This window comes from Paramisgurnus dabryanus, chromosome 20 (assembly GCF_030506205.2).
Source record: "Paramisgurnus dabryanus chromosome 20, PD_genome_1.1, whole genome shotgun sequence".
Classification (NCBI taxonomy): Eukaryota; Metazoa; Chordata; class Actinopteri; order Cypriniformes; family Cobitidae; genus Paramisgurnus; species Paramisgurnus dabryanus.
In genome coordinates this window covers 23,275,061-23,298,633 of record NC_133356.1, presented here as the reverse complement: position 1 = coordinate 23,298,633, position 23,573 = coordinate 23,275,061, and the positions used below count along the sequence as shown (strand labels likewise).

The 23,573-nt window shown below is 40.9% G+C and overlaps 1 protein-coding gene across 2 annotated transcripts; it reads left to right on the top strand.

Moving 5' to 3' along the window:
* Positions 1-10,235: 10,235 nt before the first annotated feature.
* Positions 10,236-22,540, top strand: LOC135787625 (toll-like receptor 4). 2 transcript variants are annotated; one of them, XM_065297560.1, is made up of 4 exons: positions 10,236-10,258; positions 19,921-19,972; positions 20,086-20,252; positions 20,326-22,540. In XM_065297560.1, the coding sequence occupies exons 2-4, from the start codon at positions 19,931-19,933 to the stop codon at positions 22,538-22,540; spliced, it is 2,424 nt and encodes an 807-aa protein (XP_065153632.1). In that variant the 5' UTR covers positions 10,236-10,258; positions 19,921-19,930. The 2 variants fall into 2 exon arrangements, with proteins under 2 accessions (XP_065153632.1, XP_065153631.1); XM_065297559.1 differs by lacking the exon at positions 10,236-10,258 and having other exon boundaries at positions 19,893-19,972.
* Positions 22,541-23,573: the final 1,033 nt, after the last annotated feature.

The following is a 23,573-nucleotide window of genomic DNA, read 5'->3' as shown; positions in this document are numbered from 1 at the left end:
AACTTATGCAGCTATTAGACAAGGTTAACGGAGGCCGATCAGAAAGAAACTTGATGGGACTGTTTAACTTTTGATCCCGAAGGTCTTTGGAAAGGTTGAACAAAAATTGTCCACCAGGGGTGCTATCATTTTTTTCAGCCCTTACAAAAAAGAAGTTTATTCAAGTGTGCTATAAGTATACTTCTTTTAAACTTAAAATAAGAAAGTATACTTTCAGTTAACTTTTTATGTACATCTCTAAAATGTACTTTAGGTACTTCTCAGAAATATACTTAAATTGTACTAAAGTATACTTGATCTATACTGACCGAAATGTCTAACTATATTTGTCCTATACTTGTTTACTGACATATACTTAAAAGTATAAAGTAAAAATGCAACAACGAAAGCTACATCAAGAAAACTGCAAAAACCCATATGATTAGCCCATGGTGAAAAATAAATATACTTTATTGTATTTCAAGTATATTTAACTTTGCAATAGTACATTACAAATATACTTAGAAGAAATGTACCATCTTTGAATATATTGAAAGTATGCTTACAACATATTTGCTTACAATTAAACTTTTAACATATTTCAAAATAATTATTTAATATATTTTCTAAAAGTATACTTTAAAAAAAATATATACTTGGAGTTAAAGTTCTGTGCAATTTTTAAAGTATACTAATTTGAACTTATTTTAAAGTTTATTTTAGCTTTACTTTATCTGTTAAAGTTATCATTATAATAATGCACTGACAGCATATTTATAAATATTGCCTGCCCTACATTGCTGTGTTTGCTGTTGTTTGACCTTGCCTGTTGGAATATGAGTGTGTTTAATAAAAACCTGCAGATGGATCCTCAGTGTCAAAGTGCTTTGTTACACAAGCAGTATACAATAAGTAACCTACTAGTTTACTAAGAGTACACTAACAGAACACTTGCATGTACACTTTCAGTATATGACTAGTAAACTACTAGTTAACTAAAAGTATATTAAAAGAACATTTGGAAGTATACCTGCAGCACAAAATTAGTAACCTACTAGTTTACCAAGAGTAATCTAACAGAACATTTGCATGTACACTTGAAGTATAAGTCTAGAAAACTACTAGTATACTCATGAGTTCACTTGCAGTACAAATAAAGAACTAATTGTGCACTAGTTGTACACTTAAAGTTGACTACTCTTACACTTATAGTACACTTAGAAGTATACTTTTATATACTAAAAGTGGGCCAATTTAGTCCCAAGCGGTATTCAAGCAGAACACTTACAAGTATACTACTAGAACATAATTGTGAGTACACTTACTACATAAAGTATACTTAAAACTATACTCCAACATTACTTAAGTATACTTAATAAAATTACCTTGAAGTGTACTTCTTTTTCGTAAGGGTGTGTTTAAGTGATTGTGTATTTTGCTGTGTTTCAGATATAAACAAACACTCGTAGCATTTGATAGATCTCCTAATTCTGAACAACTTTGCCTCAAGAACCACTGGTCTCAGTCAAATCATTTGTTTGATAAATGTTGTTTTTTCGCGCGATCGGAACCAATCCAGTGCAGAAACATTCTTTAGGCACTGAATATCAATAGTTTTAAAAAATGTTGAACATTCGATTTGTCATCACAACAAAAAGCCCAAATGTTTGGCCCTGTCCCAAATGGCGCACTTCATGTGGACTTTCGGTCTCGTGGCCTTAAGATGCCCGTTCTCGCTTAGTCAACGAGTCCGTAGGGTGTCCCATCTGTCATTTTTATGCTTTGAAGTGTGCTCATCAGCGCCTCCTTTGCCCCCTTGATGCGGTCTTCAGCGAAGCCCGCACTGCAGCAGGCTTCGCACACTTTGCCAACCCAGAAGTCCTTTTGAAAGGGCAATCGGACCAATCAGACGACGGAAGGGAGGAGTTCACACTGACGGGGAACTTCTCTACCTATTTCCGGTGTGATGCTCGAGTCTGTCCCAAAATACGACTCCGGTGCACCCACGTGGACTCGCATCAAGGGTACCTAAAGTCTGGACTACGTGATGTCATCAAAGTGGTGTGGCCACTTTTACTTAAATGGCTGTAATATATGATAGGAATAAAATATTAACACCAAACGTGGTGCACTTATGTATTGACCCAGTCTGAGGGAATGTAAGATTGCAAATATAGGAATTTATTACTCCGTCACAACCCCTATTTCCATCCTGTACCATCTGCATTCATTGTGCTCATTGACTTTAGGTAGAGTCGTTTATCCAGTAGTGGGGGTTAAAGGTGATCTTCTGATTGGTCAGTTTGAATGTATCATGTTAGTTTTAGTCACATGTTTAAGGGATAGAGGATAAAGGACAAGATTTTTTATCAATGCTTTAGAATACCATAAAGACATAGTGATGGGCTCTTTTGACTCATGTTAACATTATTGTAACATTTTGTGTCCCAAATGTTGCTACTCCACGCACCACTTAACATTTTCTTCTAGTTACATGTTAGGGTTCCAAATTTTAAGTAGATTTGCTGACAATGCAGAATATCTACACAGGCACGCTCTTAAAGGTATCAAGGTCTTACAAACACTTGCAGCTTTATTTTCAAGTTGTCTTCAGTGTGTATTCAGGCAAACTCTATAAAATGATTTGTTTGTTGTAGATACTTCAAACAAAGGGCTTTGTGCACATTTAAATGATGCATTTCAAAATGAATAACTTGAATAAACAAAACAGAGAAGTGAGAGTTGGATGCAGTCTTGTGAAAGACAATAGAGTATAAACAGATCTTTAAACGCTGTAGTGAAATAGATGTTATAGATAATAGATTTATTTTTTCTGTGAGTTACTTTGTTGTTTATTCACTCTTTTGGCATATAATCAACCCTTAAGTTGCATTTCATCTGTAAAGTAAATAAAGAAACTGACGTGATGGTTACATGCAAGTACACAACTGCTTACCCTTAAAAAGCAAATTAAAAGGTTCCTAAAATGATCATCTGATCCTGGGTGCCATGTCCTCGCGATTATTTTATATATTCAGGTATTTTTCAGTTGTTCTCTATTTAAATAAATGTAAACCCAATGGAAAACATTTTAGGTACTCATGTTTTGTTTTTTGTATCATTGTCACTAAACGTGACTGTATCAAAGTTGAAATTGTTTGGTTAACACAATGAAGCTTTATTTTACTAAGTGTCATAACAAAATTAATATTTGTTCGTAAAAATAATCTCATGACCAATAAATTGCTGGATTCTTGGCTTTAACCTAAGGTACTAACTGAAAATAAAGTAGCATATGTATTTCTTTATTCTTTAAAACACACACACACATGAGACAGTAATGCCCTACACCCTTTAGAGTTCTCACTTCAAGTGTTCTGTACTTCAGAGCGAATGGCCATACTGATGCTCACTGGTGTCAGGAATATTGTGATACAGAACCCAATTGCAGACACAGGTGGACACTAAAACAGGTTTATTAAAGCTCCAGTGTGTACTTTTTTTAGTTAATTCTTAGCAAAAACCCATGTTTTCTTCCAAAAGTATGTGCTCATTCATGTGTAATGACTTCCACCCCACTAATCAAAGTATTCTCGTAAGTGTAGAATCTGCTATTTAAAATACATACCGCCGTAGCGCTCTCTGGCTGAATCCATGTTGTGCCTCCATCTTTGAAATACATTCGCCGACGAGGGACATTCCTGAAATTCAAGCTCCGCCTTTCGCGCTTTCAGAGCACCCTCAAGCTGGCCGCGAGCTGAAGCCTACGGAGGTTGCATGTGTAGGCGGTATACGTCATCAAGACAGTCTTATTTCAGAATATTAACAATTATAAAGCTGACATTTATTCTTAGTTAATTGTAAATTGATGTAATATGCGTATGACTTGCGAATTTAATGCTCAGTTAATTTAAATAAACCAGGCTTGATGACGTATGCAGCCCGGATATGCGACCTGCGTTAGACTGAATCCTTCGGCCGCACGCCGTGATAAACCTGCGATCTAATGCTTTGAAAGCCTGTTGAAGAACTATTCTCGAGGACATTAAAACAAGTCGCCAAGGAAGCGAAACAGGGATTTTAAACGACAACGCGACAGGAAAAACATCAAGACCAAAGTCAATATTGGAATTAGTTTTCCAAGATGGGGCTCATTGGACTCAAGTTACTTTCTATCTTCACCACAGGTAATTCAGCATATTCGTTTACATCTATACAGTTTATGTTGTAAACTTGAAGTTTTATAGTTCCTTGGCTAACTATAGCATGGGTATGCGTAACACTTGTTAGTGTAAACATGCATGTGGTTTAATGTCTTGGAACAGCCACACGCCGTCTCTCCGCCCATTTATGTAATCTGAGGTACTGAGATAAATGTTTTTCATCTTTTCTGAACTCTAACACAAACACACGGTGTACAGCGCTATTTTTAGCCTTTCATTGATAAAAGCGTCTGATCTGCGCGTCTTTCGTTTCATTTTACAAGCGTGTGTAAGTTGAGCGATCTTATTACCAATATCAGAGAAAGCTCTTACATATACACGGACATGTAACGTTTACTTAAACATAAGCATTGGACTCTGACATATTAGTTCGCGTCCATTCAAACCCGTCATTACTCTAGCTCATGAGTAAATGACAGGAGAGGAACTGGTCCACAGACCATCTCCTCAGTAATCTGAAGAGAAGCGGTCGAAAATGGACAAAAAGAGACGGATTTAAACACCAAGTGTAAACGTAATGTCTCTCTCTCGTCCACTTGTGATCTGATCGATGAAAACACATCTTAATACCAAGTTTAACAGCCCCTGTGATATTTTTCCTCGCGTGGATGAAAAAGGAGTGTCTAAGCTACGTTTATGATTGCTTTTTGTAACTTATGTGATTTTAAGCGGACATATCATGACAATCAGACTTTTTACATGTTTAACATAAATCTGTGTGCTTTGACGGATCACAGGCAAAGGACAATGCAAATTGTTCATTTTTTTTCATTGCTTTTGCTTTAGCTACTGGAAGCCATGTTAACCTTGGCATGACACGGCCACCGTACTAGTTAAAACGCGTTCCGAATGGGGGGGGCTAGAAACTAATAATCAGTTGGTTGTCATATAGAGCTTTACCGCTAGATGGGAGTAGATCCTACACAGTGGGGCTTTAAATGAAAACAGAAAACAAAAACCCACGAGGGGGTAAACAAGGCAATAATCAGACAGACTAACAGGGTAACACTAAACTAGACAGAAACAGACTTGAATAAACTAACTTGACTAGATAAGACTTGATATTAACTTGATAATGTCACACCCCGGGGCTGGCTACTAATAGGCTAAGCCACGCCCCTTTTCAACTTCCACCTCGAGGAGGTCCCCAAAGTCAACCCAATGACCAGACAACAACGGGTAAGTATAAAATAAGAACTTTATTTATTTAATTATTTAAAATCAATTTGGGAAATAGGAAAGGGGCAATTAAAACTAATACTCTCGGCTCTGCCCTCCAGGTAGGCCGTGGCCCGAAAAAGTATCGGGAAAGGAAGGGAAGGGGGCAACAGGGGTCCAGAGCACTGCAGACCAGGGGGTGTGAGACTCGGGCTCCTGTCTGGTCTTGACTATTCGTGGCGCCCTCCTCTCCCTCTTGGAGGCAGAAATAACAAGATGAGTTTTGGACCTTAAGTGTCCCTTTAGCGTACCTTTCTCCTCGTGGGTTTCTTCCTCCGTGCGTGTTCTGGGGGGGGTGGTGTTCAACAGCGTTTCTCTATCTCACATGTATCTCTTTCCTCTCCTTTTCCTACAGGTGGCTGCAAACACAGGGAGTCGGTCACTACCAACTGCGAGGGACCTCCCCTCACCTTCAATTGGAACGGAGTCGGGTAAGTATAGGGTTCCTTCCTTCTTCTCTCTCTCTCTCTCTCTCTCTCTCTCTCTCTCCACAGACAGCAGCTGGAACACGGAGACACAGTTATTTGGACTTGGTCTGTTCTCACCTTTCCGCTGGATTCAACGTACGGTATGTAAGTACGAGATGCACACGTCCTCTTCTTGTGTCGCTCACTCTCGCTCTCCCTTTCTCCACAGGCAGCAGCTGAAACACGGAGACACAGTTATTTGGACTTGGTCTGTTCTCACCTTTCCGCTGGATTCAACGTATGGTATGTAAGTACGAGATGCACACGTCCTCTTCTTGTGTCGCTCCCTCTCGCTCTCTCTTTCTCCGCCGGCAGTAGCTGGGACACAAGACACAGTTAATTGAACTTCGTCTGTTCTTAGCTCTTCGCTGGATTCAACGTACGGTATGTACGGGCTGTACACAGCTTCCCTTGGTGTCACTCACTCTCTCTCTCTCTCTTCCTCTCTAAAGGTAATGGCGGGGACACAAAACACAATTACTTTGGACTGGTTTATTCTCACCTCTCCACTGGATGCAACGTACAGTAAGTACGGGGGTGAACACGGTTGTTCCTCTCGTGGTGCTCCACACGTTCCAATTCTATACAGCACGTTCTCTGTTCCTGTCAATCAGGTGGCTTAGATAACTCTATTCGGGTTTAATAGGGTGGCGGACTTACGACAACTGCTCTGGCTCGATATGTCGGATGGAGCAAGCGGTTCCAATGTAGTGTCGGGGGCAAACCCTCTCGACGAGCTCAGTGGTTGCAGAGGGGTGGAAACGTCCCACTGTCTCAGCGGGCCGAGCGCTGCCCTCTCCTCGCTACCCGTTGGGCGATCGAACACCGGACAGGGGCGCCCCTTTGTAGAGACCTCGGGACAGGCGGGATTTGCTACACCTCTCTCTCTGCAACAGTAAGTATTACACAGATGAAAGCATCAACGACAGTGACCCCTGGTCGTACTCACACCTCCGCAATTCCTCCAGCTCTTCACCGCCACTCTTTGATCCACCCAAATGTCCAGACGGGGAAATCGTTCCGGGGCACCGCACTGTTACCATAGGCCTGAAACGTGTTCACAGCATATATAGGACTGGTTTCACTAAAACCGACAGCCTCTTCGTCCTCCTTCTACGAGGTGTGTGAAGGCGGGGGTTTGTCTGACGAGACACACAGCAATACACAGCACCACATCAAAGTGAAAGTTTCCACAGCACAAAGACTCACCCACCACACTCTAGTGTACACATATGTCACCAGGTGACGATCTGTGAGGGCGGAACCAAAAGTGTGGAAGATGGGTTCCGCCCGGACAACTAACTCTAAACACCGGGATTTCCGGGGTTTCCCAGAACGCTAAATCAAGCCAAATTACAAGCAGGTGGGGGCGATTGACACGGCGATTTCTGATAGGCTGATCAGAGGAGAAAGCAGAGTACAAAAAGGCCTTTGAAGACATCAGATGGGGGCTGTTGGTGTACTTTGTGCACGCTGTGTTTGCCGTTGTGGAAGCCGCCGTAGTGATCCACGTCGATACCTTGGGGAAGAAAAGAGGCAAAAGGTGACTAGGTGAAGAGATTTGTGGACGGATTTACTTGTGGATGTGATGATTCAGAATCAATTGAGTGCAGTGAAACCCCAGGTTGTGAGCACAAACAACGAGTGAGTAACCGCTGTTGCATGTGTATGCTGCATTGACAAAAGGGTGCTATTGTGTATTCTGAGTGTGTTAAAGGTACCTGGCCCCACTGTGAAGGGAAGCGTGGGTGAGCCGTGGAACAACCGGAAGTATGAACAGGTTGTGAGATCAAACAACAGGCGAGTAATCGCTGTTGCATGTGTATGCTGTATTGACAAAAGGCTGCTAGTGTGTATTCTGAGTGTGTTAAAGGTACCTGGCCCCACTGTGAAGGGAAGCGTGGGTGAGCCGTGGGACAACCGGAAGTGCGAACGGGAACGACTTGGGAGCCGATGCTGTAGGTCGTCTGGCCCTGCGGATACAAGAAGCGTGGGTGAGCCAAACGGGTAGCAAACAACATACAGGGGTTGTGCTGACTGTGTTCTATTATATACTATACTGTCTCTCCTGCGGTGAGGGCGATGCCCAGCCAGCCTCACTGACCGATCGAGGCCAGGTGGTCCAGTCCAGAAATTCACGTGAGAGTGTGTCGAGTGCTGTGGGGTGAGTGAACTTATAATTTGGTGTTTACACAAGCTTGTCGTGTGTGCTGTGTCTGTAGCGACCAGAACCGCCCCCGCCTCGGACGGCTCGTGAGGAAGGGATAACACGTCGTGGCTCGCGCCCCGTGTGAAGAAGAGCTCAGACCTTTCGGCCCCCTGTGTGTCAGCATTAACCACCTCACTTTCGAAAGCAGACAGTGGTGAAGCCCAGCGCTACGTCCAAGTGAGTAGCAAACTAAGTGCACTGTAAGGATTTTGGGTCGTGGTAGTATTTGGATTTATTCCACAGAAGCCCTTGGTGTGTGCGGAGCCTCATCGAGAGTTCGCCCCAGCTCGTGGCCCCCAGTTGTCCAAGCAAGGAGGGAGAGCCAGGGAAGCGTTCGGCACCGTAGCACTCGACCCAGCCGTCCCCACGACACCCCTGAGGCGTAAGCAGACGGGTGAAGGTATATGGTGCACGAACGTTGTGCGAAAGCCCACTGTCCAACGTACACGAGAAGTCCATACCTCGTGGATAACTAAATTGTGTGATGTGATAAACCTACCTGTACTTACAGCAGCGCCCTGAGGAAGAAACAAACTGTGAAGAGAGAGTGAAATACCTACCTTTGTCCTAGTGCACCGCCTCGAAGTGAACGAGACAGCCTAAGCCCCGTGAGTAACTTACCTGTGTGATGTGTTAACCTGTCTGTGCTTAAAGCAACGTCCAGAGGGAGAAACGAACTGTGAAGAGAGAGTGACATACCTACCTTTGTCCTAGTGTACCGCCTCAAAGTGAACGAGACAGTCCAAGCCCCATGAGTAACTTACCTGTGTGATGTGCTACTCTGTCTGTGTTACAGTCACACCCGGAGGAAGAAACGAACTGTGGAGAGGGAGTGAAATACTTACATTTGCCTTGTTACACCATCCCGAAGAGAGCGAGGGGCCCCCACAGGGAAAAACCTAAGAGTGCAGGAGATACGGATGAAGAAGCAGGCTAGTTGCCGTCCCGTGTTGCAATCAAGTCACTAACAGAGTTTTACTTGTTTTGCCTCCAGGAGGAACGGAGGGCGCCACGGATTCAAGGACCAAGCCGTAAAGGAGCCCCTGTCCCCATTCCTTGGTCCAAACTGCCCTGGAGGCGAGAAGAAGTCTTATTAGTTTTAATTGCCCTTTCCCCTTCCCCTTCTTCTTTTAATTATTTAAATAAAGCTATACTTTTAAACTGTAGTATACTTGTCTGTCTGGTCATTGGAGTGGTCTTGGGAACCTCCTCGAGGTGGAAGTTAGAGAGGGGCGTGGCCTTTTAGTCACCTTGGGTCCGCCCCGGCCGTGACACATAGGACGCCCGTCTTCATCCACTCCGCCAGGGTCCATTCGGCGATGGATAATACGGCCTTGTCATTAGTGACGTCGCTGTGACTAGTTTCAGCCAATGTTCCTTCGGCTCACCCACCACACTATCTTAGGGGTAGGGCCGGCCTCTTTCCTTGGGAGGTGTCCGCTATGAAGACAGGTTAGTAACTAATACGTCCTCAAACTCAATATTTATACTCACGGATGCTGTAAACCTTTCTTCCAACTATCCTCTGTTTTGGTTCACACAACAGTCGACTCCAGCCACTCAAACCCTCTTCCCCCAACAGGGTTACACAGCAATCTTCTATATCTCAATCACTTTCATGCATGTATGTACTCACGCTTACTCCGTTTCCTCTCCTTTGTTGTGTTTCAGTTTCCAACGTTTCCGTTCCTTCTTCGACCATTAAGGTTTACAAAGTCCACACAGCCATATAAGCTTCAGCCTGAGAGAGAGATAAACAGCCCACAACCAGCGTACCAGACGGAAACAACGCAGCACTTCAACACTGCACACCAACACAACCCAACTGTGATTTAAACTGGTCTTAAATAAACAAGGGGGGCGGGGTCAGGAGACGAGACAGAAAGCACATGGCAATGAAAAAACAAAGCCAGTGCTCTCACACAAAACATTGGGCTGCCATGATCCTGTCACTATGACTAGAAAACTCTGACCTGAAGACAGGATCATGACAGGACCCTCCCCTTAATGGACGCCACCTGGCGTCCCCCAAGGGAACACACTAGACACGAGACATGACATACTGTGATACAGAAAATAGTATACAGAACAGCTTGCCACTGTACGTTAGTATTAACGACGACAGTGGGGCCTCTGGCCTTAGTCAAACGAGTTCTGTTTCTGTTTCTAAAATCATCAACTATATGTAATACACTTAACCAGCAATAGTTAAGCCTGCCCGGAACCGAGCTGACTAAAACCACATTACTGTGTGACACCTGATTTTTATGTGAACGGTCCCTACGCTAATAAGATTTTGTTTCTCTCTCCCTGTCTCGTCCTCGATCACGAGGACAATAAGACAAACAGATCCAGATCCAGTTCCGGTAAATGTGAAAGTCGGCACACCTCTGATCTACTGGCTGTTCTTCAACGTGATGCCTGACCAAAGACCACCGGCAGAACCCGCTTAATCTCCGCTTAATCTCCTTCCGTTTCAATGTATATATATATATATATATATATCTCCCAAGGGTTTTTTCCTCCTAGGACTTTTTTTTTACTTCCCCGGCTAAAATTCCGGGGGGTTTTTCTCCTAGGGGGTTTTTCAACCTGGGGAGGCAGCCTTTTTGGGCTTAACTTCTATACGTTACATTAGTAATACGTTTGCTTATAATGTTGATTTATACCCGCAGCAAATTTAGCTGCTTGTGCTATCGTGTATTATGTTATGCTATCTGTCGATTTTCTGTGCTTTTCACTACATCTATTATGTAAAGCTGCTTTGATACAATTACCAAATTGTGAAAAGCGCTATATAAATAAAATTGAATTGAATTGAATTGAATACAGAGAAAAACCAATAAAACATAACACACAAACACAATGGCAAACAACAAGATACAACAACAGGGTTCGGATGACACAACAAAAACATCATCAACGGGAGAGGGGGTGGGGGAAGAAGAAAGTTCATGGGGGGAGGTCCAGACAGGGTGGGACTGGGCAGGAAAGGAGTCTTAGATTGGGTAGTTACAGGACCAGGTCGGGAGTGTGGAGTCCAGGCAGGCTTCGCTGGGGGTCTAGGAGAGGCTGGCTTGGGTGAAGACACACAAGGGACAGATCCAGGGGAAACAAACGATGGCAGGGTTGATCCAGGCAAGACATTGGTGACAAAAGAGAACAAGACAGGGGGCGCTGCGTCCTGCAGCAGTGCAGGGCCAGGGGGCTGTGGCAGAGGCTGCGCCGGCTGTGGCAGGACAGAGAACGGGGAGGCAGCGGCCTGGGAAGCAGAGACAGGAGAGGCCACAGCTGACTGAAAAACCAAAGACCCCTTCCTCCATTTCTTCTTCCTTGGCCAGGGCACCGAGGCTGAGGCAGGAGAGGTGGGTTTCGCTGTGGTCATGGTGGGCTCTGTGGAGGACCCCTCGGAGTTGAATTCCCACGAGACCCTCCTTCCACGTTTCCCACGGAGATCAGCTGGCAAGGGAGGGTTCTCTGGGGCAGAGGGAACAAGAGCCGGGCCCTCCAATGACGCCACGGCCACAACGCGACCCTCAGGGATAGGAGAAAGCATGGCAGGATAAGTGGCACCGGAGGCCAAACAACACATGAGCCTGACGGGCACGCTGTGTGGACATGGACATGTCCACCCTAGTCTGCTGGGTTCTTGTTTGGCTCGATCGTTCTGTCAGGAATATTGTGATACAGAAAACGATTGCAGACACAGGTGGACACTAAAACAGGTTTATTAAATGAAAACAGAAAACAAAAACCCACGAGGGGGTAAACAAGGCAATAAACAGACAGTAGTGATGGTCGTTTTCGAAGCACTGCTTCATGAGGGTTCGAAACATTTACGAATCTTTTGTTTCGAATCATTGGTTTGGAGCTTGTTTCAAACTGGCCACAGTCACGTGATTTTAGCAAACGAGGCTTCATTACGTCATAACTGTTTCAAAACGTTTCGAAAATCCGATGGTTCACCACTAGGGGGAGTTGATCACATGACCAGTGTCTAATAAGTTTAGGTGAACTTGGGTCAGTTTTATTATGATAGTTCATAAAACATTTATCCTTCTGACTAATAACACTGCCATGTTGTCTATGTCACAGGTCGGGGCGGACCCGAGATAGCTAAAGGGTCACGCCCCTTTCCTAGGTTCCACCTCGAGGAGGTTCCCAAAGTCACCCCAATGACCAGACACACAAGGTAGGAGTAAGATTAAAATACACTTATTTAATTTATTTAAAAAAATAAATAGGGGAAGGGAAAAAGGGGAATGACGGCCTCTTCAGGCTCACTGTCTCTTCCTGTACAGGCAGTACAAGTACAGTGCAGGTAAAGTTCTCCTCATTTTCTCTCTCTTTCTTTTCCACAGGCTGCTGACTGAGACACAGAAGTGGGTTATTCAGACTGCTAGTTTTCTCTCACCTCTCCGCTTGAGACGACGTACAGTAAGTACGGTACAGGTAGGGTTTCTCGTTCTCTTTCTCTCTCTTTCTCTCCACAGGCTGCGGACTGAGACACAAAAGTGGGTTATTCAGACTGCTGGTTTTCTCTCACCTCTCCACTTGGGACGACGTAGCCCAAGTTGTCCTCCTCCGGCTCACCCACCACACTGTTTAGGGGTAGGGCCGTCCTCCTTTTCCTGGAGTCGTTCGCTACGAAACGGGTTAGTATGCAGTGGGTCTCAAACTCAATGTTTCATACTCACAGTCACTGTAAGATCTTCTCTGATGCTCTCCTTTTTGATACACACAGGCGATTACTCCCAGCCTCACCAGAACAAAGCGTCTCTTCCCCCAACAGGGTTGCACAGCGATTTCACTTATATCACAATATCCTCAATATAGCAAACACTCACGTTAACTCCGCATCTCCTTTTGTTTCGTTTAAGGATCCAGCAGTTTCCAATCGTCTTCCAACCACTATGGTTTACTTCGTCCCACTCAGCCACGCCAGCTTCAGCCTGAGAGGAAAGACAGCACAACAACAAGCGCTAAAACGACCTCTTCGGGGTGCTCCTTTAAATGATCCACTGCATGCCTTTCTTTCGCCTCCTGTGGCTCTGTCCTCTTTCTGCCCGCTTCCAGCGATGCCCGGATCAACAGAGCCTTGGGGCTCTTCAAAAGGTACGTGTCTTCAAGCTGCCCTTGGCAAAAGGAGCTTTCCCCGTGTCGATTGCCTCTCTCCTTGTTCTTCTTCTTCTTTGGTGTTTAGCGGCAGCTTGCATCCAGTTTGTTGCACTACTGCCATCTTCTGCTCATACTTGTCTCCTCCTAAATTCTCTTATCCAGTCCAGTTTCTTTTAAATAGTCAAAAAAATAACTTGCTCCTTGTCCCTTTTCCGCTAAATATAAGATATTTTTAACACTTACATCTATTTGCTCAATACTCTGTAGCTGTGCCATCACTTCTTGCCTTTCCTGATTATATTTCCCACATGATATAAGGATATGCTCCACAGTCTCCTTTTCCTGAAAATAATCACACAAACCTGTTGGGTGCTTTCCTATAATATGAAGAGTGCTATTTAAGTTGCTATGTCCCAATCTTAATCTACTTAAAATGACTTGCTCTTTCCGGTTTCTCCCCTTACCTCTATTGCCACCTACACTACTTTGTATGGAATAACAGTGTCTTCCCTTTATTTCATTACTCCATTGCTGCTGCCATTTCTCCATTGTTTCACTCCAAACTATACTCTTACCTTCTGATTTAGCTAATTTGATATGCAGTTCAACATCTTCCTTTTTTACTGCCTTTTTTGCTAGCTTGTCAGCTTCCTCATTTCCTTTAATACCTGAATGTGCCGGCACCCACATGAAAGCAACATTTTTCCCCTGTCTGACTGCTATCGTGTAATTAAATAAAATCTCATAAAGCAGGCCCTGATGACTTTTAGCAGCACCCGCCTCAATGCTCATAAGCGTCGATACAGAATCACTGCATACAACAAAATCTTGATTATTATTCTCTACAATCCACTGTACTGCCATCATGATAGCACACATTTCCACAGCGTATACACTCAAATGATCAGATGTTCTTTTGTACATTTCTATCTTATACTTAGGCACCGTCATACCTAAACCCGTTATGTTTCCCTCTTTTGATCCATCTGTAAAAATCTGAATATATGTCTTATATATGCATTCCCTTCTCCTGTAATACTCTGCTACTGTATCTGATGGCTCACCACTCCGTCTAATATTTAGTAGCTCTTTATCTACTTTTGGATACTCTAGTACCCATACTGGTCTATTTGGCCATATATTATTTTCTTCAAATTCTATATTATTTATTCTCATATCAGCTGCTATTTGATCTCCTGTCCATCCAAAGCTTTTTCTGTTTCCTTTTTCCTTCTCCCAGCTTGCTTGCAATACCTTTTTTGTTGGGTGGCTGTCACTATGCCCTCTCAAATTGATCCAGTAGTTAGCTGTTAATTGATTTCGGCGTAACTCTAATGGCATCTCCCCAGCTTCTACCTGCATTGCACATACTGGCGTAGTTCTTACTGCTCCAATACAAATTCTTAAAGCTCGAGCTTGGATTATATCTAGTTCTCTTAATGCAGTCTTCGATGCTGATCCATAGGCTATACATCCATAATCTAATTTCGACCTTATTAGTGCTATGTAAATATACATCAGAGCTGTAATACTAGCTCCCCACTGTAGCCCTGAAAGGCATCTCATGATGTTTATAACTTTCTTACATTTGTCAACAACCTGTCTTATATGATTCTTCCATGTTAACTTAGCATCAAATAAAACACCCAGAAAGCGAAAACACTCCACCCTTCTAGGTTGTTCCCATACAGCTTTAACTGGTATTCTCCTACCTTTTTCCTAGTAAAAAATACTACCTTAGTCTTTTCAACTGAGAATTTAAAGCCCCATTCATCACCCCATTTTTCCACTTGGCTAATACCATCTTGCAACTTCCTAATTATATGTTCAATATTTCTTCCTCTCTTCCATAGTGCTCCATCATCAGCAAACAAAGACCAACCCATATCTCTTGGTGTACTTGTAAATACATCATTTATCATAATGGAGAACAGCGTTGGGCTTAATACGCTTCCTTGGGGTGTTCCATTTTCAACCACATGCTGCTTGGATATCTCTATTCCTATTCTCACTTGAATCATTCTTCCCTCTAGAAAGTTTTTAATCCAATTAAACATTTTCCCCCCAATACCCAATAAATGCATTTTGATTAAGAGGCCCTCCCTCCACATCATATCATACGCTTTTTCCACATCAAAAAATACTGCCACCACCATTTCTTTGTTTATTTGGGCTTTCACCACTTCATCCTCAAAGCATATTATTGCATCCATTGTACCTCTTCCTTTCCTAAAAACCACTTTGACACGTAGCTATTAAACTCCTGGGGGGTATTGCACAAAAGTAGAATTAAGAAAGCCAGGATAACAGAAAAGGCCCAGCTTGACCTAGTTTAATCAGCCCATCCTGGCTAAGTCTGTTGCACGATTGCTAAGCCAGGATGAGAACGTGCAGCTATGTCAAGCCAGGTGTAGCTAGCTAGGATAAATGCACGTTCACGGAATTCTTTAACAGACCACGGGATCGATCACAGAATCACTGATGCAAAAATGAATTAAACTCATAAAAATTCATCATGAAACTGCAAACACACTACTTATATGTGTATCAGTATTTGATGCAAAAAAGTGTGCATTATCTTAAAAAAGCTATTTCCTATAACAATTTATATTTGGTGGAACTAAACCGAAATCATTGAATTATTATAAGATTTATGTACAGGATTTGATCATATGAAGAATTTTTTAAGAAAAATATTAGGAAAAGGCAACAATAAAAATCCCACCTGCTAAGAAACATGCTGGGGTCTCTGTAATACCAAGAAGCCCTCAATATGGGATCCTTCAGTGCATAAAAGTGGATTTCAACCCCACCCCCAAACTGAAGCTTCCAAAAATACTACATTTGCTGTGAGCTTCATGCGGTTTTCAAACCGTTTTATTCATTGACATGCCATAATACACTGCATAGTATATTCTGGATTGTTGGTGAATAGCCACCATGTTCAAACAAGGCTGGTTTGGACTGGAATATTGGGAAGTAAGATGGTAGGTCCCTTGAGGGGGTCAAAAGGACATCTGGAAGATATGTAGAATACCTTAAAGATGGGGATGGGAAAAAAATGAATCATGTCTTCAGAAATTAATTTACTTTCATGCAGGATAACACACTATAACATGCTGCAAGAAAGCAACACTTATTATTTTAATATGGGCATGAAATAAGAAAAAAATTAAGGTACAGTATGAATACTATCCTCTGACCTCAGTCTTAAAAGTCTATGGAGCATCATTATATGAAAGATCTGTGAGGTGGACAGCACTATAATTCATATTCAGACATCAACTCTGGGATGCAATACTAGCATCTTGAAGTGAAATAAAAACAGAAACAATAGACTTACAAGTTAAAAAAATGGGAGAGTTAAAGTCTCCCATTTATTATCATGCAACCGAGTCAGGGCATGCAACACATTTGACAGATATCTGTTTTGTGGATTATTTTAACACACTGAATTTTGATAAAGTGCATTTTGCATAATAATTTGAAAAAGCATATTTTGCATATTTTATTAAAGTATTAAAGTATATTAAGTACACTCTAAAAAAACAAACGGTGCTATATAGCACCAAAACAATTGCTTTGGATCGTAACGATAGAAGAACCATTTTAGTGCCATATAGCACCGGTGAAGAACCAGTGAAGCACCAGTGAAGCACCAGTGAAGCACCAGTGAAGCACCAGTGTAGAACCATATAGGGGCCATATAGCACCACATATGGTTCTACATAGCACTATATGGTTCTACACAGGTGCTTCACTGGTGCTTCACTGGTTCTTCACCGGTGCTATATGGCACTAAAAATGGTTCTTCTATCGTTACGATCCAAAGCAACTGTTTTGGTGCTATATAGCACCGTTTGTTTTTTAGAGTGTATAAAAGTATCTTTTGACATTTTAAGTATGTCAAATGATGTAATTAAATAGAATAACATGCACACTGTCATATAACTATTGAAATTAAAATACAATTTGTAAACTTACTGACTTTATTTTCAAAAAAGCATGTGCATAATAATTTGGACCATCCATCACTGTCAGAAAATTAAGATTAAAAACATTTTGCATGCTGGTGACTTGATTGCAGAAATAAATCTACACATAAGGTAGTGTCTGCTGACATATTTTATTATATGTACTAATTTTAACATTAAAAAAGTTTCATATATCTGGCACAGGGGTGGGTGCAATCCACCGCATCCAATGACAATAGGGGAAAGCTGTAACACAAAAGAAGGCCTGTTCTACTGTGACTGCCCTAATGTAATACTTTATGGAGTAATCTGTTCCTGTTACTTGCTGGACTCTGTTTATGTTGTGGCTGAGAATAGAATACTGTCAAAATTATATTCAATTCTGAAAAATCCCTTTCATCCACTACATCAGAATCAGAAAGAGCTTTATTGCCAATTATGCTTGCACACAAAAGGAATTTGTTTTGGTGACATAATCTTCAAGTACACAAAGACACCAACACACAGACAAAAATTGTAGGCAAAGAAATAGGTGTGTATGTGTAAACAATTGTGCTATAAATGACAATTGAATAGGATTACATAGGGTGCTGGCTGACCGGAGAAGTACATTTAGTCAGAGACTGATCACTGCTAAGTGTTTTACTGAGCATTTTAGAAGATCCTTTATACCTGTGGCCATTAGGCTGTATAACTCCTCTTTGTAAGTGCTGGGACAATTCACTATTGAAGTAAATTATCCTTTTTTATATAGTTATAGTTTATTATTTTTTTTTATTTCTTATCTAATAATTTTTAAATCATTGATGGGCATATAATTATGTTTTTATTTCTTTTTCTTTAATTTCTTTCTTTTCTATATTTGTAACATTAATTCCCCCTGGGATTAATACAGTTCTTTGAATTGAATTAATCACTAGGATTAATCTTAGCCTGGTTGTTAGCCTGCTTTTATCTCCATAGTAACTTCATCTAAATTGATTTAGCCTCCCTTCATGCAACCGAGTCAGGGCTAAATTCAGCCAGGATAACTGGAAAATCCCAGCTTAATCCCTTATCTTGCTTTTGTGCAATACCCCTCTGGATTCCTCTCTCCTTGTGTTTCCTACAGAGCTATTTATGTGTGTCATCCTCACCCAGCCTCCAATCAAAATCTGCTTCCTTAATGCTTTGCACCTGTGGCTCGTAAGGTCCCGATTTTGTTGCCCTGGAAACCAGGAAGTGTTGGTGTGTGTCGTCCAATGCAGCCTGGGCGGAAACCCCATCTTCAGGCGGAACCAATCTCTGTCACTTTTGGTTCCGCCCTCCAATAGTCACCTTGTGACATCTACTTTTTGATTATAGACAGATTTAATGACACAAATGTGCATAATTAAAAGGGTAGTTAGTTTTATTCATTTGTTTGCCCTAAATAAAACTAAAAACACATTATACACTTTTAACTATGTCTTAATTAAGTTAAATATTTTTTTTAACATATTTCAATAAAAATCTTGCTATTATTTAAAAAAAAGTGTAAAATGTGTGGACAGATCTGCTTTTACACTGTTTTGACCAGCAGGGGTCACCAGCGTGTGTGGGTTTCGAACTGCTTCGAAATACTGAAGCAATTTTCGAAGCAATTGGTTCAATTGATTCGAAGTAGTGATGGGTCGTTCGCGAACGCCGGCTCTAAGAGCTGATTCTTTGTAGCGAACGAGCAGAGCCGAATCTTCAGACGCATGCAGGGGAGCCGGCTCTTCTAAGGGAGCCGAGCCAGAAGAGCCGAATCTATGAAAAGAGCCGGACTGCCATCACTAAAATGTAGAGCCGGAGCTTGTGCCGAAAGAGCTGAATCAATGGAAAGAGCCGGACTGCCCATTACTAATTCGAAGCTTCGAAAAGCTTCGTTTCTCCCATCACTATCAGACAGACTAACAGGGTAACACTAAACTAGACAGAAACAGACTTGAATAAACTAACTTGACTAGATAAGACTTGATTTTAACTTGATAATACAAACACTCACATGGAATAAACACACCATATAAACAGACGATCGAGCACAGGACTGCAAACACAAGGGCATTAAATAGGGGAGCAAATCAAGAGGGGAACAGGTGACATGAATCAAACAATAATGGGATAACTAACGAGGAAACAAGGGGGGCGGGGTCAGGAGACGAGTCAGAAAGCACATGGCAATGAAAAAACAAAGCCAGTGCTCTCACACAAAACATTGGGCTGCCATGATCCTGTCACTTTGACTACAAAACTGTGACCTAAAGACAGGATCATGACAACTGGGACTTTGGCATTTTTACTTGGAAGACAGAACTTCCTTTTCTGTATTGGCTATATTGAATATTCCCAACAGTCTCTTTTGTTTTTTGTATAAAAATGGGGATCTGTCTCCATACTCTTCTGTACTGTTTCTGGTGGTTTAGTGTTGGTCTGCAGTGCTGTGTTTGTATCCACTAGGGTTACCGTTGGACAAATTGTTATTTATATACCACCTGATTTCAAATTTTGTAACAAATCGTTTTGTTTTTTATTTTCTAATTTGTTTTTTGAAGAGGTGCTGCCTCCCACACCCACTTGGGTGTAATGCCACTGACTGCCCTTCACCTGTAGTTCCTCTTTGCTAAAACAATGACATTTGTTCCTCATATTTGGTAAATTCTACCAAGTCTGACTCATATATCTATGACAGATAGAGATAAGAGCATCAAGATGAATTACTTTTCTTTAAGTGCTTTTATCATGATGTTTATTTCTGAAGGTGCTGGAGAATCATGCACACAAGTAAGTAATCTTAAATTATAGATTGTTTACCATTGAACTAACTGGTTTTATTACTTATCCAGTTGTTTTCTTTAAAATGTCAAAAAATGTGATATGAAATTTTCCAACCTTAGATTACTGAGAATCTGAATTACTCGTGTATGGGAAGAAACCTCAGCTATATACCAGCCAGTATACCCTCCTCTGTTCAAACACTGGATTTCAGTTTTAATGTCTTGAGATACTTACAAAAGACTTTATTCCCGGTTTTCTCCTTTCTGCAAGTTCTTGATCTGTCAAGGTAAGTGATACATTTGTCATCTAAATCTCAGTTGTAATAGAAGTGAAAGTAAATTAAAATTCTTTGCTTTCAGATGCAACATCATACACATTGAAGATGATGCTTTCTACAATGTGAAGAATTTGACAGCTTTGATTCTCACTGGGAACCCTGTTACACATTTTGGACTTGATTGCTTTAATATCTTACATAATCTACAGCGACTGGTTCTTGTTGATGTCGGTCTCACTTCCCTACAGTTTCATATGAACAAGTTGACCAAACTACAAGAACTTAAAGTTGGGACAAATAACCTTCAGTCCATGACTCTCCCTGCATTCATGAGCAGTTTTACAGACTTCAGTGTATATGATCTACATGCTAATAATATATCCATCATAAAATCTGATCACACCATTGTACTGCGAGAGATTGGCAGAAACATGACATTAATACTCTGTGGGAATCCTTTAGTATACATTGAACCAGGAGCTTTCAAAGACATTTATCTGAGAGAGCTGGACATACGATCTACTTTTGTTTCAAAGAATGCACAGAAAGTTGGTCTGAAAGCTCTTTATGGACTTCATGTTAAGAGACTGATGTTTGGAAGATACAGAGGTACACGCATGTTTTATTCGTTGGACACAGACTTTTTAGATGGCCTGTGCTCTATACATTTTCAGGAGATATATTATTACCTAAAAGCAAGGCCCAGTGATCAAATTAATATTTTTCAGTGTATGTTTAATGCTACAAAAGTAATGGTCAAAGGAGGCCTTTTTTATAATTTCCCATATCTGCAATTTCATGACATTAAGGAGTTTTACTTGATGTCTAATCTATTGGAGACTTTACCAGGTAGCAGACTTTCACATCTTCACTCTTTAGAAAAACTAGTAATAACAAACAGCAAAACTACTCGAACTGAAGACTTTAAAGATTTGCCTAAACTTCAGTATATGGATCTGAGCTCTAATGATATTGCCGTAATAACGTGCTGCTCTGGATTTTTGTCGGGGATTCCTCAAATCAAATACTTAAATTTGAGTAGAAATTCACAAATAGATTTTTCAGCAGGAGCATTTGATGGTCTTGATTCCCTTGAGATTCTGGATTTACACCATACAAAGGTTGGAGGTGTGGATTACTTTTCAGGTTTATCTAACTTAAAGAATTTAAGTTACCTGGATTTTTCTTACTCAAGCATCACATTTGCTAACATATACTGCTTTTTTGGGCTGATCAGTCTGAATGTTCTTAAGATAGCTGGTAATAGTTTTCACAGTGATGTGTCAAGATATTTATTTAATAATCTTACACATTTAGAGTATCTTGATATGTCGTATTGCCACATTGACAAATTACATCCAAGCTCTTTCAAAGATCTTCAAAGGCTTAAGATTTTGCATCTCAGTGGAAACAAGTTAATGACTATAGATTTTCTGACCAACACAAATCTGAAGAAATTAACATCAGTTTATCTAAATCAAAACAGCATTACTAGTATCTCACTTGATGTTCTCCAGAAGTTGCCCACAAACCTTTCAGTGTTTGGTTTGTCCTTTAACCCCATCGATTGCTCCTGCACTCACACAGATTTTATTTTGTGGATCATCAATCATCAGCAGATGTTGGATCAGCCACATAACATGTTATGTAAAACCCCTTTACCGAGCTCAGATTTTACAGTAACTGATTTTGACATTGACAGCTGTGTGCACAGAACCAAACTCACAATTGTTTTATTGATATGTTTTGTGTTGGTAGTGGCTGTTTTATCAGTCCTGGTTAGGTTTCAGTTTTATCTGAAATACTCCTGTGTACTACTGAGAGGTTACAGGTCAGCCAGACAACAAGAATTTGCCTATGATGCATTTGTGATTTTTTCAAGCTATGATGAAATGTGGGTCATGAATGAACTGATGGAAAATCTTGAAAACGGCGTTCCACCTATTAAGCTTTGCCTTCACATGCGGGACTTTGAAGCCGGAAAATCCATCGCCTCCAATATTATCGATGAAGGAATAATGGGTAGCCGTAAAGTCATTGTGGTTGTGTCTCAACACTTCATTAACAGTGATTGGTGTCGATTTGAGTTTGAAATAGCTCAGTCCTGGTTTGTGATGGAACGCAATGCCAACATCATCATCATCATTCTGGAAGATGTGGAGGAGAGGAAGACTAAGAAAGTGTTTGGTCTTCATAAACATCTGAAAAAGAACACATACCTGAAGTGGAGTAGAGACCCGCTGAGTAGAATGAGATTCTGGATTCGACTCCGGAAAGCGATAATTGCGACAAAATAATTATATTGTATGTTCACATACACTGGATATATTAAAAGTGAATTGATGTATCTGACTGGTTTCTTGTTTTGAACCCAAAATGAAAGGGGATGTATTCAGGGTAAAAGTCACAGTCATGGTCACATAATTCTGAGATAGTTAGAGGGAATGAAACTTGCAGTTTATGCGTTATTAAAACATCAAGTAGTTCTCATAACGTCAGCTGACACAGTTTCAGTGACCAGCTTCAATGGGAAGTATTTTGCTATTGTTTCTTTATAGATAATGAAAACAAAAAGCTGTCTACACACCTTGGGAAAACACTTAAAAAATTACAACTTCTCTTTTTGAGTAGATACTAAAGAAGAAGTGAGAGATGAATGTGCACATTAGTATATTTGCTATATGAAATCTGAAATAGAGCAAATTGTTGCAGCCATTGATTCATGATGAAGAAATATTTTAATCTTTAAATATTTTTATACAAACAGAAAAAAACATAGTTTGCTGTTTATTTCCTGAATTGTATTAAACATGATCATATGTGGAAAATGGATTATTTTTCTTGAAACAGTCTTTATACTTTGGCATGCTGGACAAGGACAGGAATGCACCATGGTAAGGAAAAGAGTATACATACATATTCAGAATATAAAGAATATACAGTAAATTGAATATATATATATATATATAACATTTTGAGTTCATTCAATAAAAAAATTTGTTGAGACAACTTTGTTTTTTTAGTCAACTATTTTTAAGTGAAATGGATCAAATATTTAAGGTAACTATCTCACTTACTTTTTTAAGTTGAATCAAGAAATCTTTTCTTACAGTGTGGGATGATACCCTTTAAAAAGGTCCTATGTATCATTTAGGTACAAATATGTTCCTCTGAGGTACCAATATGTAACTTTGAGGTACTATTATGCACCCTTTAGGTACAAAGGTGTACTTTTTGAAAGGGTTATTGCCCTAGCAGGATTTCCAGGTTTTCACAGCAAAACATGTCCAATTGCTACTCAAAACAAGCCCATTGTGTTTTGGTGTGTGT

Bases quoted from the DNA above. Each gene is read 5' to 3' on its own strand.
- LOC135787625 (XM_065297559.1), top strand. From the start codon at position 19,901: ATGAATTACTTTTCTTTAAGTGCTTTTATCATGATGTTTATTTCTGAA. The intron at 19,973-20,085 runs GTAAGTAATCTT...TTCCAACCTTAG, and splicing joins CTGGAGAATCATGCACACAA to ATTACTGAGAATCTGAATTA. The intron at 20,253-20,325 runs GTAAGTGATACA...CTTTGCTTTCAG, and splicing joins CAAGTTCTTGATCTGTCAAG to ATGCAACATCATACACATTG.